At 32.2% G+C, this 20,127-nt stretch overlaps 1 protein-coding gene across 1 annotated transcript; it reads left to right on the top strand.

Annotated features, from left to right (window-relative positions):
• The first annotated feature begins 1,708 nt into the window (after positions 1 to 1,708).
• LOC145284659 (chitin-binding domain protein cbd-1-like) lies at positions 1,709 to 16,371 on the top strand. Its single transcript, XM_080133560.1, has 3 exons — positions 1,709 to 1,997; positions 11,951 to 12,157; positions 16,163 to 16,371. The coding sequence occupies exons 1-3, from the start codon at positions 1,709 to 1,711 to the stop codon at positions 16,369 to 16,371; spliced, it is 705 nt and encodes a 234-aa protein (XP_079989686.1).
• The last annotated feature ends 3,756 nt before the right edge of the window (positions 16,372 to 20,127 follow it).

The following is a 20,127-nucleotide window of genomic DNA, read 5'->3' as shown; positions in this document are numbered from 1 at the left end:
AACTATTTTGTATTTCGGACCAACTTGAGAGGATTTTCATACAAGCTGAAATATTATGCGCGATTTATATATATATATATATATATATATATATATATATATATATATATATATATATATATTTTTTTTTTACATATCCAATATTTTTTCACTTCTTTTTTTATATTTGGCAATTTATAAGCACAATCAATTAATGCCTTAAATAGCAAATTCTAGCATTGCTACAAATATAATTAGCTGAATTCGTTTAGGTCCTCACTTGAGAAGAATAACAAGAGTAGCATTCTTTGAAACTCCGCGGAAGAATAACTTTGTGAATTGTTTTTTGGAGTATTCAGTCGAACAATAAATTTTGATTGTAAGGTTCAAATTATACTTTTAATTTTCTTTTTCTTTATATATATATATATATATATATATATATATATATATATATATATATATATACTCGGGTTTTTTTATATTCAAAAGTAATGGACTAATGAATTCAACGAGGTTGTTAGATAGTGCTCAATAAAAAGAGCTGATAATACTTGTTTATTGTTATATAAACATGCTCACATCCCGCTGCTACAAATAGCCACTTGTTTCAATCAAACAACAGATATCATCAGGCAGCGACTTGACTATTCAAAAGTTCAATGAATAAACTAATTATTCATTGAACTTTTGAATAGTCAAGTCGCTGCCTGATGATATCTGTTGTTTGATTGAAACAAGTGGCTATTTGTAGCAGCGGGATGTGAGCATGTTTATATAACAATAAACAAGTATATATATATATTCTTTTTTTTTAAAATGTTTTTTATTCTTTATATTCAAACCAATTACTACTTGTGTGTAATGATAGTATATTTTTTTTGTCAGGGTGAGCGTTGATAAGCACATGTTGCTTCTTATTTATGGAGTTCAATTAGTGCATGTCATTTGTTATGCTCTCTTAATCAACTCGCATCTAATACTTCATAACCATCCACACGTGCACATGTCTATGCTTAAAGGCACGTAGTTTTGCTTGCGAACATGCGTGTGTACACACTAAATGTATGAGGAAACGACACAAACAGTAAAGGCAGTTCTAGTTCACCTTCTATGATCTACAAACAAAGAACAAAGAAAAAAAATCTCAGTCAGGTATTGGGGACATGTAAATTTTATATTTCATATGCTATGTTCTAGACATGAAGATACCCATTGGCTCCCAAGTATACTTTGAACAATGTCTGAGAGGCACGCATGTCTGCTTGCAAATATACCTATGTACACAGTAAACCATGCACTTAAATGGACGATTAGATTCCTAAAAAAAGGTCTCTCGGTTCTAGTCTCTAAAATAGCAGATGAATATCTGGCATCTCATTACCAGCGAAAATAAAGAGAGTAAAAAAAAACAACTAAAACCAAAATGTATAAAAACAAAAAGACACAAAAGTAAAGTTAAAGATTTGCGCGAGTTAACCTTTTTCGATTTTAGAGAAAAGAAGAAAAAACTCATTGGTCATATATTGAGGATATGTGATGTTTATATTTAATATGTCATCACCTAGGCATAAAGATACTCGGTGACCTTCCAAGTATCCTTTAAACAATTTATTCGTCGATAACTATATATTGTGATACTGGACGCTTTTGAACTGAGTTCATTCATTTCTTTTATTTATCCAAGATAGTTTACCGGAACGTTCATAAGGAGGTACTGCCCTAAAAAATGTGGATACCAATTGCTTCGGTTTTCTATATTTGTTTGTTTTGTTTGACGACTGGACAGCAATCAGAAGATAATTTCGGAGCAGATCCTGGATGTGTAGATCCTTGGACGTCTGAATGGACTCGTGACGTCAATGATTGTACGAAGGTACACTTCTGTGTCCAAGGAAAACGTTACTGGACGATTCATTGCAACGAGAGCCGTGTTTGGTCAAACTTTGGCCATGCATGTGTAGAGCCGATGTCTCAGTGGGACGACTGTAATCAAGTACCAACAACACGTTCAATTAGTAAGTAAATTTAAATACTTTTAACTCATCTATAAAACTAAAACAGGAGATGTGTGTGTGTGTGTGTGTGTGTGCTTAGGCGATAAACTCTGCTCACATAATACTAAAATAAACAAGAAACAAAAAATAGTAATCATATACCAAGGATGTTTTTTAATGAGTTAAATCTTTGTTGCGATTGATGAATAACGCGTTCGGAAATATGTCGGCAAGTTGAAATGTAAAATGTTCATTTCAACTCGCTGACATATTTTTATTAGTTTTACGCATGCGTAAATTCAATCACAGCTAGAATTGATGCAATATTTAATTGTCGGGTTAGCTCTAATGGTAGAGAACGCGTCTGCACCGCTAAATATTTCGGTTTCGATTCTAGCTGATGGCACTCAAGTCATTTTTATAAAAAACTTTTGAAATCAGTACTATATATATATATATATATATATATATATATATATATATATATATATATATATATATATATATATCCATACATAATATTCAATAGAAAATTGGTTCTGTAATAATAATAAATACGAAATCTGCATGAATTAAAATATTTTTAAGCGTATTTTCCGATCGGCAAGGTCGGTCGCCTCCCCTACATATACGCTAATGCATTTTTTGTTTATACGTATGTTATCACATTTCACACATATTGAAACGAATGAGATCGTTAGATCGGCAAAGATGTTGAATAGTATATCTGATGTTACGACTTAATATTTTAAAAATGAATTATTCCAATCAAATTATATCGCTTCGTCGACTAAAATAGTCATTTTAAAAATAAATACTCTCCTATCAAAAATGACATTTGTTTCATTGATTTTAAATATGTTTAGCTGAAAATTGGTTTTACGGTAAGAAGATAAAGATTATATATTGTTTTAAAAAGTAATTCTCTATCTATATAAAAGCCAAGTACGTCCAAGGATGGAATACTGTTGCCATATCTGGGCAGGAGCTGCCAAAAACAGCCTATCATGCCTTGACAGAGTACAAAATAGAATTCGTGGTTTAGTGGGGTATGCCCTTTTCTCTACCCTGCAACCTCTCTCCCACAGAAGAGACGTTGCGAGCCTATCCTTGTTTTATCGTTATTTTCATGGCAGGTGCTCGTCTGAACTCCAATCCCTGGTCCCCCCTCGCCAATTTTTCACGAAAAACACCCGTCTAGCTGAATCCACTGTGAAAAATTTCCCCCACTCTATATCTGTGCCTAAATCAAAACGCGGATTCCATGAACAAAGCTTCTTTCTTAGAACTGCACGCCTGTGGAACTCTGTTCCGTCTGCCTGCTTCCATCCGGACTACAACTTGGATGTCTTCAAGTCCAATGTTAACAAATTCCTAATGAACCGCCCCCCCCCTAATTAAACACTTCATCAAATCTCCACACTAACGTAATGTACTTGTAATAACCCTTATACCTGAGTGGCTTCCGGGCCTTGATAAGTGGTGATCAGTGTGTAAAAAAAAGTATTCAATTGCTACACTTTTAAATAAATAAATAGAGACATATTTGTTTTATTTATTTAAAGAACATCAAACTGATAATAGCAATTATATTATGGAGGAAGAAAAAAGTACATTAAAGAATATAAATTATTATTATTATTATTATTATTATTGTCATTATTATTATCATTATTATTATTATCATTATTAATATTATTATCATCATTATTATCATTATTATTATTATTATTATTATTATTATTGTCATTATTATTATCATTATTATTATCATTATTATCATTATTAATATTATTATTATCATCATTATTATCATTATTATTATTATTATGTATTTTAAAGAACTTACTCATGACAAGGCATAAAGCCACTTGAGCTAAAACATGCCATGACAATTAACACCCTACACGAGAGCATATATATATATATATATATATATATATATATATATATATATATATATATATATATATAGGGTGAACAGAAAGTCCTTGGACCAATTCAAAAGTGGTTTATTAATAGAAAATTACAAAAATATAAATTAAGCATGAATGAAAATTATAAGTTAGGAAACCAAGAATAAATTCCAATTATTTATTTTCAATGTGATGTCCCTTCCTTTCGATTAGACGTTCAATTCTCTGTCTGAAGTTACCAACCGAGGCACGCAGCGTTTCCTGAGGTATTTTAGCCCATTCACTCAGAAGAGATGTCTTCAAAGCATCAACACTTGGATGAGCAACAGAACAGAACTTTGCCTCCAACAAAGACCACACCGAAAAATCCATGGGATTCAAATTAGGCGACGCAGGAGGCCACATCTCCTTACTCCAAAATCTTGGAAAATGACGTTGGCACCAGTCCTGAGTTTTTCTGGAGGTGTGGGATGGTGCTCCATCTTGTTGGAAGGTGAAAGGCTGATCTTTGAAGTGTTTCTTCATCTCTTCAAATGCTAGAACCAAAATATCGTTAATGTAGTGATCTGTGTTGATCTTAACCCCCTGCTCTACGAAAATCAGAGGCGACTTCCAAGATTTGGAGACTGCAGCCCACACCATGAGGGAAGACGGCTTTTGTCAGTGGAAAACTATTCTCACGGAGTCATCAATGTCTGCTGAAGATTTTGCGTAAACTCTGTCGTTCTGATTGTTAACAGTCGCTTCAATTGTGAAGAGTTTTTCATCAGAAAAAACGATCTCTCGCTCTACCGTACCAGCTTTCAGTTCTCCAAGAAGAAGCTTTGCTCTTTCAAGTCTCTTGTGCTTTTGGGCAGGTGTGAGGTACTGTATCTTTCTCATCTTGTAGGGGGACAACTGGAAATCGTTTTTTACGATGGTTCTCATCGGGGTCACGCTCGCATTCATGTCTTTAGCCATTTGTCTTGCAGATCTCTTCGGGTTCCTCCGTACCCTCTCTCGGACAGCTTTAATCACCTTCTTTGTTCGAGCAGTGCGAGGTCTTCCTCTCCTAGGACGGTCTTCAGATGTACCAAGTTCCTTAAATCTGTTCACAACATGGTACACGGTGGATTTAGCCACTTTCAATAGCTTAATAATCTTTGAGTTTGTCCTTCCCGCGCAATGAAGCTGAATTATGGCCTCTCGTTTGCTCATTTTTCTGAAAGTTTAAATAAAATTATTTTAATATTTTTGTTGAAAATAATTAGATCCATAGTTAGACTAAATACTTACTTTATTCGAAAAGAGAAAAAGTGATTTGAACAATATTTAATTATAAAACTAAAAATGGTCCAAGGACTTTCTGTTCACCCTGTATATATTCAGGCAAACATTATTAAAAACAACAGAGATACATTGCTTAATAATTCTTTTTTTTAATGTTTTTGATCTTTCGTAAGATTTTTTAACTTCAAGATGGAAGGTATTTACAAATGTTCCAGGGTTCACACGAACACTTTCGATTCTTTCTTGAATCATTATCAGGTGGAGATAAAATATCAAAAATAGGAGTGAAATATATAATTACGAATGATAAAAAGAGTCAATGAAAAGTCGATTAAGATATACATTTACGAGTGATAAAAAACTCGATTAAAAATTAGGATGATAAAAGGCAATGTTAGTAAAACCAGTCGTATACTGGTTATGCTAAACATTTCAGCACATTATTGCTACTTTCAAAATTAATGCTATTTATAGATGGGTGCTGGGTTTTTATATATAGTGCTTCAAGTATTTTTAATTTTTTACAATTACTTTCTCGTTGCAAAATCCTTGTGTTGTCCACGAGGACCTTTCTAAGATTAGAGGGGGGACAGCTATGTTGATTTATTAAATGCTGGTATATTGAGCTAGTACTGTTCAAATACATCGTTAATCGACGGGACAATGTTGTTTTTGTATGTCCAATATATGCGTTTTTATTTTCGGAGTTACACTCTCCTAAGGGGCATTGAAATTTGTACACAATATTGGTTTGCTCCAACATTTTTGTCGCCGGAGAGGAGTTATTTTTAACGATGAGATTCTGGGTTCGATACTTCTTATAGTATATAATAAATCTAATCTTAGAATTGTTCTCTAGAGGTGCTGTATATCTATGTATCATGCTTTTAATTATTTTTTCTTCCACTCCAAAATTTGGTGTCATTTGGTTTTTATAAAATATGTCTATAGGGTTAGTGTTAGAAGATTGACTAGTATTGCTGTTAAGGTTTTTAGGGGACTGTAACAATAGGTTAATTTGTTGATCAACAATATAATTCAGAAAGGAATTATTTATAAGAACATGTTTGATATTTTTAATTTCTATTAGTACTGCTTTTTTCGTAGAAGAAATCATCTTAGCACGGTTTAAAAGATTTTTGATTATGGCAATTTTATAACGCTGAGGGCACTCACTCTTAAAGTTTAAGATGCTGGATTTAGCACTAATTCTTTTTTTTGTATACCGCTGTGTCGAAAGTATTGTTAAATGAGTCTATAAGGACGTCCAGAAAGTGAATTTGTTTGTTATCATTTAATTCTATTGTAAACTTAAGGACAGAGTTTTCTTTTGAAAAAGATCTTGACGTTTATATATCTGTTCGTCATTATCAGCTAAGCGGAGTATGTCGTCAACATAACGTACATACATATGGGGCTTTATATTATTTTTAAATGTTTTATTTTCTAAGTCTGCCATATAATATATATATATATATGTATATATATATATATATATATATATATATATATATATATATATATATATACATACTAGCAAAAGTACTCGTCGTTGACTGGGTTCAAAAACAGCTTACAGAAAATGGACTCTGATTTATTAAAGTATGATAGGTTATGAAAAGAAAGGTTTGTAAAGAGATAGCTTCGAATTTGGGGGTACCAAAACAAAAGCAAAATATGATGAAAGTAAAAATAAAATAGATAAGCTGCATAATTTATTATACCATACCTGTTCACACTGAAACACTTATCACAATATTCTGTAGATCTATATTAAAAACCTTGTTAAACTTTGTGACATATTTCCATTCCATGGAGGTCAGGCGCGAACGAACACCCCATAATTTTATTATACAATATTTCTTCAAACTGAAACATAATTATCAAAGTAGACTTATGCAGATAGATATGAAAAGTCTTTATTAAAGCTTGTGCCTATTTCCATTCTATGGAGACCAGGCGCGAACGCAGACCTCACAATTTTATTATACCATCCCTATTTAAGTTAAAACATACTTATCAAAGTATTCTTATGTACATCTATATCAAAAACACTTGTAAACATTTTTTTTTTAATTTTTAATTTTTTTATTTCCATACTTTGTGGAGCAGGCGCGTACGCAGACCCCACAATTTTAATGAATGATCATTATGCCAGATCAAACACTCATTCCTGTGTCTCGATATATCTATCATTATATGTGATCAGTTTTCTATAATAGTCAACCATATAGGAGCCTATTCGTGACCAGACACACACACACACACACAGATACGTTCAGCTTATATATATATATATATATATATATATATATATATATATATATATATATATATATATATATATATATATATATATTAAATGAAATACTGAAATGCAGTAGGATTACAAATTATATAATACTGTAAACCTAAAGTCGAAATAAATATTAATACCAATATATATATGCTAGAGGGGAGGGTGCCCAGCTTTGCCCGGTCGTAAAATACGCTTAAATATGATATTTTAATTGACGCAGATTTCGTATATATTATTATAAAGTCGTGATTTCAAAAGTGTCAAAAATAAAAAAAGAACTATTTGAGTGCCATCAGCTAGAATCGAAACTGAAAGCCAAACTGTAGAATTCAAAGCTGGTGACGTTACCACTGTACCAACGTGATACGCCTAGGCACTGATTAAAAATTAATAATTAAAAATAAACTAAGATAAATATACAAAATGTATAACGATTTTTTTTCAATTTTGATCCATTAAAAGAATTTTAACTGGCTAAAGACCCATAAAAGAATGGTCCATAAAAATCCAATCATTTGAGGCCCCTAGCGCCGCTCTTTGACTTTTAGTTTCGGTAGATATATAGTTTTAAAATATGGAGAGAGAGAGACAGAGAGAGAGAGAGAGAGAAAGAGAGAGAGAGAGAGAAAGAGAGAGAGAGAGACAGGCAGACATATAGCCTTTTATATATTATATATATACAGGTTGTCCATAAAGTTCGTGTGCACCTTAAAAATGTATAACTTTATTTGTATCTGAAATAAATAATCTATAAAAAAAGTTTAGAAAGTCGAAAAAAAAAATTTGAATTCTATAACAATCCTTAACACTAGTTACATGAAACTTAATATCATGTTTACAGATTATTTCTTTCGCAAGCACAAAGAAACATACATTTTTAACGTGCACACCAACTTTATGGACATTCTCTATATATCTCCATATATTATTATATAAACAGAAACTTTGTGTGTCTGTGAGCTCGTTCCCTATGGACTTGAAAACGACTGGGCCGATTTTTATTAAATTACACACAAATATACCTTATGTGTCTGGGGGTGTTCCTAGATATTTTGTGCCGGAATATCTTCGATAAGTATTGATAATCGAAATAATCCGATGAAAGAAGGAACAGGCGATTTGAACAAAAGTTAACATCTTACACAGCTTAATATCACAAGTGCATTTGAGAAGTTTTATTACCACACAAGCCGAAACGTCCGTCATATAAAATGAATAGTAGCTTCTTTGATATGACAGGGGCGCGTTCGAAATGTTTCTGTTTAGAGCACAATTCAAGCATGATACTTGACTTTTGTATTTTAAACTTTAATTCAAGCCATTATGAACGATATGTTATCTACAGTGCAATGTTTACTACACTGTGTTGTAAACTAAGTCACTGCAGGGAAGCATACGAAGCTTTCTCTCGCGTTGTGTTCCGAACTAGAGCAGGTAATCAATCGATATGATTGAAAAAAGAAAAGGTCGATTTTACAGATTTTGATGACAATATTGGAGTGTGAAACATTCGTTTATTGGTCATCATTCAATCCCGGGCAACGCCGAGTCTTGTAATTTTTATTTTATATATATATATATATATATATATATATATATATATATATATATATATATATATATATATAAAAAATAAAAATTACAATTAAATTTACCAAAATGATCCAAGATGGTAAAATTCAAGTATATTATAAATATTAAAGAATTAATATTTATAAAATTATCACAGCCAGATGTAAAAGCTCGATAAAACCAAATAGGAAATAGAGCTTATAATATGAGTAAACAGTTAATAAAAAATAAAATTTGCAGTAAAGCGGTGGGAGTTTGCTATCAGATAGGTTTGTCGGGGTGTGTATACGTTGAGGGACTAGAAGTGTAATGAGTTTACCAGAGCACATTCCATTAAAATACGTTTTTTTTTTTACTTGAGAGTCAACACTTATCAAGGCCAATAGTCGCTTGAGGTTAAGGGTTAATAAATGTAAAGTGGTAGTTTAGTAATCGTTAATGGTGTAAATTGGGGATAATTTTATTATTTATGGGGACGGCTCAACAAGAATTTGTTTACATTGGATTTGAAGGCTACTATATTGTATTTAACCGGGAAGCAGGCCAACACAACAGTTTTCCATAGGCAGGCAGTTCTGGGAAGGGAGCTTTGTTCATGGAATTTACGTTTAGATTTAGGCACAGTTAGAATGTGGGGGAAATCATATATAGTGCTTGTAACCAGTCTAGTATTTTTGTGTGAAAGTTTGGCAAGAAGGGACCATAGATTGGAGTTCAGTCGAGCAGTTGCCATGAAAATAATAATAAAGCAGAGATAAGCTCGCAATGTCTCTTCTGCGGAAAAGATGTTGCAGAAAAGAGAAAAAGGTATCACCTACTAGGGTTCGAAGTCGGTTTTGAACTCTATCAAGGCTGGATAGAGTCGCCGATTATCTGCTACCCAGATGTGGTAACAGTACTCCATTTTAAGGCGTACCTGGCTCTTATACAGAAAAGGATTGCATCGGTAGTGAGATATCTTTGGAAACAGTAGAGTGATCTCACCATTTTCCCAGCGATCTTGGCAACAGATTTGATGTATGTGTTCCATTTCAGATCAGGATTCGTTTTTGGACCCTGTTTTATTACATTTATTTTGTGATAGCAATGTATTTCTGTTGTTACTTTTTAGGTCAAACTGCTATTTATAGTCACAGAAATGTTACTAATTAGAGTTGGTTTTATATTGAAAATTCTTATTTTCATAAAATAAAGAAAATAACAAAGAATTAAAAGAATTACGCGTTCCATCATCAAAGGAATAACTGAAAATATTTATCGATATTTTTTTCCAATCCTGCCTGAATACATTCGATCAAATTCGCAAATGATGGATTCATGATTTATTTTTCATCTTCGGTTTTCTTTTAACGACATTTCTAAAGTTTTCAAGACGATATAAATAGAAAGAAAGCATTCACTGACTAAATACAAAACGTCCCGAATATCAGCGATCGACGCAGTTTATTTTTATTCGGCGAATAATTTTTTACTAGCAGGATCCATGGAGAATCCACGGAGTGAGAAATGTATTAAACAACAAATATGCTTTCATAAAGCTGATATTTATCAGCATGGCGCAAAAACATAGTTCTGGGCAGAAAAAACCAATAATACGCAGCAGATATGAGTTTATTAACATTTCTATAAAAATAATAATGCATTGTATTTTAAATATAAAACTGACCTAAATGAGATATAGTAATAAGTACTAATGGATACTAAGAAATTAATATTGTGCTACATAGTTCAATACAAATAATGAAATCACATTGCAAGGGACAATCTAAAATTTACTCTTTCAGTCCAGTACCTCTTGACATCTTGAGAGGCAATGTTCTTTTCCCCTGTTTCTTTCTAATGTTCCCTGTTACGTTACGTTTCACTGACTTATTTCTTCGGTGAAGAACCGGTGCACATCAAAAATTACTACGAGTTTCTTTCTCACATCATTACAACAATGATCATGCATTATTATGGTGATAGTCGAAAACCAGGCTACATCAAACAAAGGTCAGTGTCATATTCTTGTCCTAGATTGCCAAATTGGCCCTTTTAAAGCCAAAGTTCCTAATTTGGCCTTATTTAAAGCAGTTTGTTTTTTAAAAATTGTATTTGGCATTTTTCAAAGCATAACGTACGGACTAACTAAGGAACAAGCAGAATATTATATAGATGAAAATTGCTCCAGACAAGGCATGAAACCACTTGATGTAAGGAGATCTATCTATCTATCTATCTATCTATCTATCTATCTATCTATCTATCTGCATTTACAGACTGTTTCGCTGTATCACAACTTTTCAGTGCAGCTACAAAAGCAGGTGTTTTAAGCCAGGATCGAACTCGACTGTCGAGTTGGTAGTCAGGTCGACACGAGCACTGCCGGATGATAAATTGAAAACATCAAAAATAAAAAGTTTAACACAAGCAGATAGGACTTACCGTTAGTGTAATTATACGAAACTATTTTTTAAGAAGTACAGTAAAATATTTTTTCAATCAAATTAAAAAAGCAAAAAACTTTTTTTTTTTTAAGAAACAACTATGAAAGAAAATCAAAAATGTTTTTATTTATTCATGGAAAATATCTAAGAAGATTTTGTTGCAAAAAAAGTTTCAATAAAATAATTTTTTTGTAACGACGAAAACAATTTTTTTATGGAAACAACTATGATCGAAAACATTTTTTTCAAAAATAATATCAGATAAGAGGCTTTTTTTTTTATTTAATTATTAACTAAAATATCGTCTGCTGCGATTGTCTAATCGCGTCGGCTTTGTCGTAAACTGCCGACGTGACCTTAGGCCAGGTTTTGGTTCAGTACTAATAAAACGTCAGTTAGAGATTTTTTTAACCGCTTGAATGCACGATAAAATCTAACGTATTCTTGTCTTGTTGTCAAACTACATTGAAATTCATGTTCTGTTTTTTTCAGATGATGTTCGTTGCATTAATCCTGACGGAATAAACCCGGACCCTGAAAATTGTGCCCAATTTTTAGCGTGTACCGACCGGTCAGTTATAGCCACAATGCAGTGTCCGAAGAACACTCTCTTTTCAACGAAAAACAACACGTGCGAGCTTGGATTCCTAGTTGCTGACGAATGCAGAGATCGAATGATACCAAACAATATGGTTATCTGTAAGTATCACATTCAAATGTCAAACACACTTGTATACTATCATGAAAAAAAAAGTCGAGTTATCTAAGTGTATCATCTTTCGTCTTAAAAAATATGAATGCCATTAACACTTTGCAATCATTTTTTTTCTAGTGATTTCAGAATTGTTTATTTAACCACAAAAGTAAATTTATTTATTTGCGGACTGTCATCATCTTATTCATAGTTGCGGACTGTTATTCTCATCTTCATAGTTGCCCTTCGGTGCCCATGGCGAAGTGGGTACAGGTGTTGAGTCTCTATGGTTCCAGGTGAGCATTGTCTTAAGATAGCGGTTTCAATCCTTTCCAAAGCCGGCCAGAACAAAAGGTAGTGAAACGACAACAACTATGGAAGGCAGTAATTATTGAGGATACACTTAAGAGACTCAGCATTCTTATCCCCTTGCGGTTAACCACCTGACGAAAAGCAGAAGAATAGTTGGCCGAAACGTCGTGAAAACAATAACTATGAAGATGAGGATAACAGTCCGCAAATAAATAAATAACTATTTCTCTAGCGTTCTTCAGGTCGTTAACCGCAACGGGATAGGAATGCTGAGCCTTTTAATTGTATCCTCAGTAATTACTGCCTTCCATAGTTGTCGTCTCACTACCTTTTGGTCAACTAATCCTCTGGCTTGCTTTGGTTAGGTCTGAAACCGCTATCTTCAGACAATGCTCACCTGGGACCATAGAGATTCAACACCTCTACCCACTGCGCCACAACTATGGAAGGCAGTAATTACCGAAGATACAGTTAAGAGACGCAGCATTTCTATCCCGTCGCGGTTAACCACCCGAAGAACGCTAGAGGAATAGTTGGCTGAAACGCGGCGAAACAACAACTACGAAGATGAGGATAGCAAATAAATAACTTATAAATTACTCATCTCAAAGGATTCCAATAACGAAATAATAATAATAATAATAATAATAATAATAATAATAATAATAATAATAATAATAACAACACAGTGGTAAACCTCATACAAGCTTCGAATGCACTGTCAACCACGCTGAAACCTCTGTCCCATCGCCGCAATGTTGCATCTAAGTGCTTGTATTGCAAGCACTTTAATGGAAACTGTTCTAACGAACTCGTAGCACTTGTGCCCCACCTTGACGTCAATATCCCCGATTAACACGATAAGGAGCAAAATTCTACCCCATTTAAGACACTGGAAATATTTCTACTCTAACAATGTATTCCCTCCAATTACTACACATTGGAATTCCCTCCTTGCTCCCCGCTTCCCTAACTGTACGAACATGCAGTGTTCTAAATGTAATGCGAATAGATATCTTGCTGTTCAACTCTCTAGTTAAGGTGTCCCTGTAGGCATGGCCCCAAATGGTATCCCGCACAGGAAGATGTGGAATGGATTTCTATCTTGACCATAGACGGTAAAACGCTTGGTCAGGGTCGGTCCGACGGTCTTGAGATTTTGGTGTCGGGTAGTAGTTTAAAAGTTTATTGGTTAAATATTTTCACACACACACACACACACACACACACACACACACACACACACACACATACATATATACATCTACTGTTTTATTTATATAGATATGAAACTTTGTAATTTCATTGTTGATTAGTTTATAACACATTATATTTGGGATTGTTCCTACTGCTCCTACAATTAATGGTATTATATTGATGATGATGATGATGATGATGATCACCACCACCACCACCACCACCATCATCATCATCAGCATATTTTTTTCTTAAATTTTTATTTTATACTAACAAGGGGCGCTCGGCCTTGCCTGTCATAAAATACGCTTAAATATATTTTAATTCATGCAAATTTCGTATTATTACAGAGCTAATCCTCTATTGAATGCATATAGTACTGATTTTAAAAGTAAAAAAAATTGGTTTGGTGCAATCAGCTAGAACCGAAACCGAAACATTTAGCGCTCAAGCCGTGTTCTCTACCGTTTGGGCTATCGATAGATATCTAAAATAAAACCGAAATATAGATGATTTTGCGCACGCGCAAGAGTAATAGAAATATGTCGGGAAGTTGAAATGAACAATTTGCATTTCAACTTGCCGACATATTTCTGTACGTGTTAATTATCCATCCAAACAAAGATTTTACTCGTTGTAAACCATCCTTGGTGTATGATTACTATTTCCTGATTTCATTGTTACATGACCAGTAGTTTAAGAGCTTATGAGTTAAATATTTTATCACACATATATACATATATACGTGCATCTACTGTTTTTTTTATTATATAGAAATAGATTGATTAGGTTACCTCATAGGAATAATATGTTTCAATCACAGTTTTTAGTTCTCCTCATGCTCCATTTTGAGTACGTTTATTGTCGTTTGTGCACGGACGACTTTCGAGTTTTTATCATTTTACCTGAAAAAGGAGTAAAATCATAGAGGTGCCGAATATGAACATTTCGAACAAAGTCGAGTCTGTTCAAACCTGAAATCTACCGCAATATCCCCGTCTCTATAATTGATAATCCTATTTCTATTTCCTTTGTCGACAGCCAACACTCGGAATCGCACCATGCAGCGGGTCGCGGTGTATACTCATTTAATTCTTTAACTATTTACTTCATTTTTAAAAGCATATTTAGGCTGACGTTTCTCCTCTCCGACTGAGGATCGTCATTGATGCGCGTGTTGGTCCGAATTTGTTGTTAAAAATCAAACGTCGCCAATCATACACTTCTTATGCAATGAACTCGACAAAACACTCTAAGAGAATGAAGTGTTTGTTCGAGTGACGGTCGTCAATCGCTTCACAATTAATTACATCGTTTCAAAGTGGCAGTTCTTTCGGACGAAGAGAGAGAGAAAGAGAGAGAGAGAGAGAGAGAGAGAGAGAGAGAGAGAGCGATATAAAGAGAGAGGGTAGAAAGAGAAAGAGAGAGAGAGAGAGAGAGAGAGAGAGAGAGAGAGTCAATTTTAAAAGCTGATTAAATCATATTTATGACGCTTTGACACTTTAAACGCTTCTATCGAGACTCACCTCAATCCCAGGGCAGAATTCCGTCGACCTTGAACATATGACGTCACATACCTATCATTGTTCTCAGTGTATGCCTTCTTTTCTTTTACAAAGAAGTCACCACTTATCAAGGCCAGGATAAGGGTAAATGAGTCTATGGTAGTCAATGGGACAATATCGTAGTAATCGTTAGTAGTGGAAATTTGGTAAATTGGATTACTTAAGGGGGATGTCTAATCGAGAACTTGTTTATGTTGGACTTGAAGACGACCATATTGGAGTCAGCTAGTAAGCAGGAAAACGGAACAGGGTTTCACAGTTTACATATATACATATACATATACATACATATATATGCATATGCATATATATACATATACATATATATACATATACATATATATACATATATATACATATATATATATATATAGATATACATATATATACATATACATATATATAGATATACATATATATATACATATACATATATATACATATACATATATATATATGCATATATATACATATACATATATATACATATACATATACATATATATATACATATACATATACATATATATATACATATATATATATATGTATATATATGTGTATATATACATATATATATATATATATATATATATATATACATATGATTTTTTTTCTGCTAACTAAAAGAGCTCGTTTCGGGTTAACATGGGTAAGAATATTGCAGATAAATATAAATGGTGCTTTATAAATCTGGAAGAAAAAAGTTGGGTACATGTTTAAGTAACAAAAATGTATGTAAAATAAATTATAATAGTTTAAAATGACCCTTATACAACCTATCCTAAGAGGAAAATCGTGTTACAAAAATTTGGACTTGAAAACCATGAGTTGATAATCGAACGTAATTTACCCACAGAAAATTACTACTTTTTTTTTTGTAGTTCTAAAGCTTTCACCTACACTCATTTTTATCATGAATTTTGTCTTTTTCAGCTACTGCAAGCCCAACAATCGACAAACCATGCGCTGGTTCTTCGGATGGCGATGTGCCAGATATGAATCACTGTGCTCGATTTTATAAATGCAATCATGGTCGCGTTGTGGCGCGCATTAAATGTCCATCCGGAAGTGCATTCTCACAAAAGAAACACCGATGTGACTGGCGAGGAAACGTCGAGTGTGGAGAACGACCCATGATTTAAAAAGGACAAACTAATAACCTGTAATAAAATACAGAATAAACGAGTCATGACCTTTGAAACCTTATAAAATCAAATTTTCATTTTGGTTAATTATAGCAATCAGAGAAAACATTATAAGATTTTATCAGCGAGTAGCCAGAACAACCAAAGAATATATATATATATATATATATATATATATATATATATATATATATATATATATATATAGATATATATATATATATTCTTGTGAAGGAAGTTAAAAAATTTTAAAATTAAATTCACAACAGTTAATCATTCGAAACAAGGGACACAGATTAAAAGATTTTCCCTTATTCCATGGAGTCTAAAAATGGCTAACCTCAGAGGAAAATAGTTAGCAAAATGACATGTATGAAGACTAGCTATAATTTTGCTTGTTATCATATAGTTTAAAAATTTGAGAATATGAGAGATATAATGTTATTAAATATAATATAGAAAACAATATAGATAAAAAAGGATATTCAACCATGGAATCCACGTATGAAGATGAAAAATCGAACTGTAACTAATCCAAAAGCAGTTTAATAGTCTCAAACAATGTAAAACAGTAAATTATCTGATACAGTGCATAATAGTGACTAGTCTCAAACAATATACATTACAAAACTTTTAAACAATGTACAGCAATACAATAGTCCGAAACAATGCATAATCGTACACAAGTCGTAATAAATATGCAACAAAACAATTGTGTGAAACAATGTTTAACGGGCTGAAACAATACACGATAGTACAATAGTCTGAAAAAATGTAACAGTAGAATAGAATAAAACAATACACAACAGTAAATTATTTATAAACGATATACAACAGTACCATAGTCTGAAACAATGTATGAAATTACGATAGCCTGAAACAATGTACAAAAGTACAATGGTCTGAAACAATGTACATCAGTACAAAAGTTCGAAATTATGTATAGTAGCAAAATAGTCTTCAAGAATATACCACAGTAAATAGTTTGAAACAATGTACAACAATAATACCGTTTAAAACTGTACAATCACACAATAGTCTGAAACTATGTGAAACATTACAAACATGTGAATTAATGTGTAATAATAAAACAGTATGAAACAATTAACCACATTAAAATGGTCTACAGCAGTGTACAACAGTATAATAGTTTGAAACAGTGTACAATAGTACAATCGTATGAAACAGTATACAACAGTATAAAAGTCTGAAACAGTGTACAATAGTACAATAGTATGAAACATTTTACAACAGTACAATAGACTGAAACAGCGTACAAGAGTTCTATAGTATAAAGCAGTTTACACCAGTAATATAGTCTGAAAAGGTGTACAATAGTACAATAGTATGAAACAGTTTACAAGAATACAACAATCTGAACCAGTGTACAATAGTACAATAGTATGAAACAGTTTACAACACTACAATAGCTTGAAACAGTGTACAATAGTACAATAGTATGAAACAGTTTACAACACTACAATAGCTTGAAACAGTGTACAATAGTACAATAGTATGAAACAGTTTACAACACTACAATAGCTTGAAACAGTGTACAATAGTACAATAGTATGAAAGAGTTTATGAAAGAGTTTAATACAGTACAAAAGTCTAAAACAGTGTACAAAAGTGTTATACAGTGTGAAAAAGTACAATAGTATGAAACAGTTTACAACAGTACAATAGTATGAAACTATACAATAGTACAATAGTATGAAAAATTTTACAATAGCACAATCGTCGTAAACAGTGTATTATAGTATAAAAGTATAAAACAGTTTACAACAGTACAATAGTCCGAAACAGTGGACAATAGTACAGTAGTATGAAACAGTTTACAACAGTACAAAAGTTTGAAACAGTGTACAATAGTACAATAGTATGAAAATATTTATGAAAGAGTTTACAACAGTACAACAGTCTAAAACAGTGTTCAATAGTACAATAGTCTGAAATAGTTTACAACAATACAAAAGTCCGAAACAGTGTACAATAGTACAATAGTATGAAACAGTTTACAACAGTACAAAAGTCTGAAACAGTGTACAATAGTACAATAGTATGAAACAGTTTTCAACAATACAAAAGTCTGAAACAGTGTACAATAGTACAATAGTAGGAAACAGTTAACAACAATACAAAAGCCTGAAACAGTGTACAATAGTACAATAGTATGAAACAGTTTATGAAACAGTTTACAACAGTACAAAAGTCTAAAACTGTGTACAATAGTACAATAGTATGAAACAGTTTACAACAGTACAAAAGTCTGGCACAGTGTACAATTGTAAAATAGCATGAACCAGTTTACAACAGTACAAAAGTCTGAAACAGTGTACACTAGTACAATAGTATGAAACAGTTTACAACAGTACAAAAGTCTGAAACAGTGTACAATAGTACAATAGTATGAAAAAGTTTGGAAACAGTACAACAGTCTGAAACAGTGTACAATAGTACAATAGTATGAAACAGTTTACAAAAGTACAAAAGTATAAAATAGTTAACAATAGTACCATAGTAGGAAACAGTGTGCAACAATACAAAAACTGAAACAGTTTACAATAGTACAATTGAATGAAACAGTTTACAACAGTACAAAACTCTGAAACAGTGTAGAATAGTACAATAGTATGAAACAGTTTACAAAAGTTCAAAAGTCTGAAATAGTGTACAATAGTACAATAGTATGAAACAGTTTACAACAAAACAAAAGCCCGATACAGTGTACAATAGTACAATAGTATGAAACAGTTTACAACAGTACAAAAATCTTAAACAGTGTACAATAGTACAATAGTATGAAACAGTTTACAACAAAACAAAAGCCCGATACAGTGTACAATAGTACAATAGTATGAAACAGTTTACAACAGTACAAAAATCTTAAACAGTGTACAATAGTACAATAGTATGAAACAGTTTACAACATTATCTAAATCTAAAACAGTGTAAAATAGCACAATAGTATGAAACAGTTTACAAAAGTCTGAAATAGTGTACAATAGTACAATAGTATGAAACAGTTTACAACAGTACAAAAGTATAAAATAGTTAACAATAGTACAATAGTATGAAACAGTTTATGAAACAGTTTACAACAGTACAAAAGTTTGGAACAGTGTACAATAGTACAATAGTATGAAAGAGTTTACAAAATTCCAAAAGTCTGAAACAGTGTGCAATAGCACAATAGTATGAAACAGTTTACAACAAAACAAAAGCCTGAAACAGTGTACAATAGTACAATAGTATGAAACAGTTTATGAAACAGTTTACAACAGTACAATAGTTTGGAACAGTGTACAATAGTACAATAGTATGAAACAGTTTACAGCAATACAAAATTCTTAAACAGTGTACAATATTACAATAGTATGAAACAGTTTACAACAATACAAAAGTCTGAAACAGTGTACAATAGTACAATAGTATGAAACAGTTTACAACAATACAAAAATCTGAAACAGTATACAATAGTACAATAGTATGAAACAGTTTACAACAGTACAAAAGTCTGAAACAGTGTACAATATTACAATAGTATGAAACAGTTTACAACAGTACAAAAGCCTGAAACAGTATACAATAGTACAATAGTATGAAACAGTTTACAACAATACAAAAGTCTTAAACAGTGTACAATATTACAATAGTATGAAACAGTTTACAGCAATACAAAAGTCTTAAACAGTGTACAATATTACAATAGTATGAAACAGTTTACAACAATACAAAAGTCTTAAACAGTGT

Source organism: Euprymna scolopes, chromosome 9, assembly GCF_053919585.1.
Source record: "Euprymna scolopes isolate OS-2025 chromosome 9, ASM5391958v1, whole genome shotgun sequence".
In the NCBI taxonomy this organism is placed as follows: domain Eukaryota; kingdom Metazoa; phylum Mollusca; class Cephalopoda; order Sepiida; family Sepiolidae; genus Euprymna; species Euprymna scolopes.
This window is presented reverse-complemented; position numbering and strand designations above follow the sequence as displayed.

Bases quoted from the DNA above. Each gene is read 5' to 3' on its own strand.
- LOC145284659 (XM_080133560.1), top strand. From the start codon at position 1,709: ATGTGGATACCAATTGCTTCGGTTTTCTATATTTGTTTGTTTTGTTTG. The intron at 1,998-11,950 runs GTAAGTAAATTT...TGTTTTTTTCAG, and splicing joins ACCAACAACACGTTCAATTA to ATGATGTTCGTTGCATTAAT. The intron at 12,158-16,162 runs GTAAGTATCACA...TGTCTTTTTCAG, and splicing joins ACCAAACAATATGGTTATCT to CTACTGCAAGCCCAACAATC.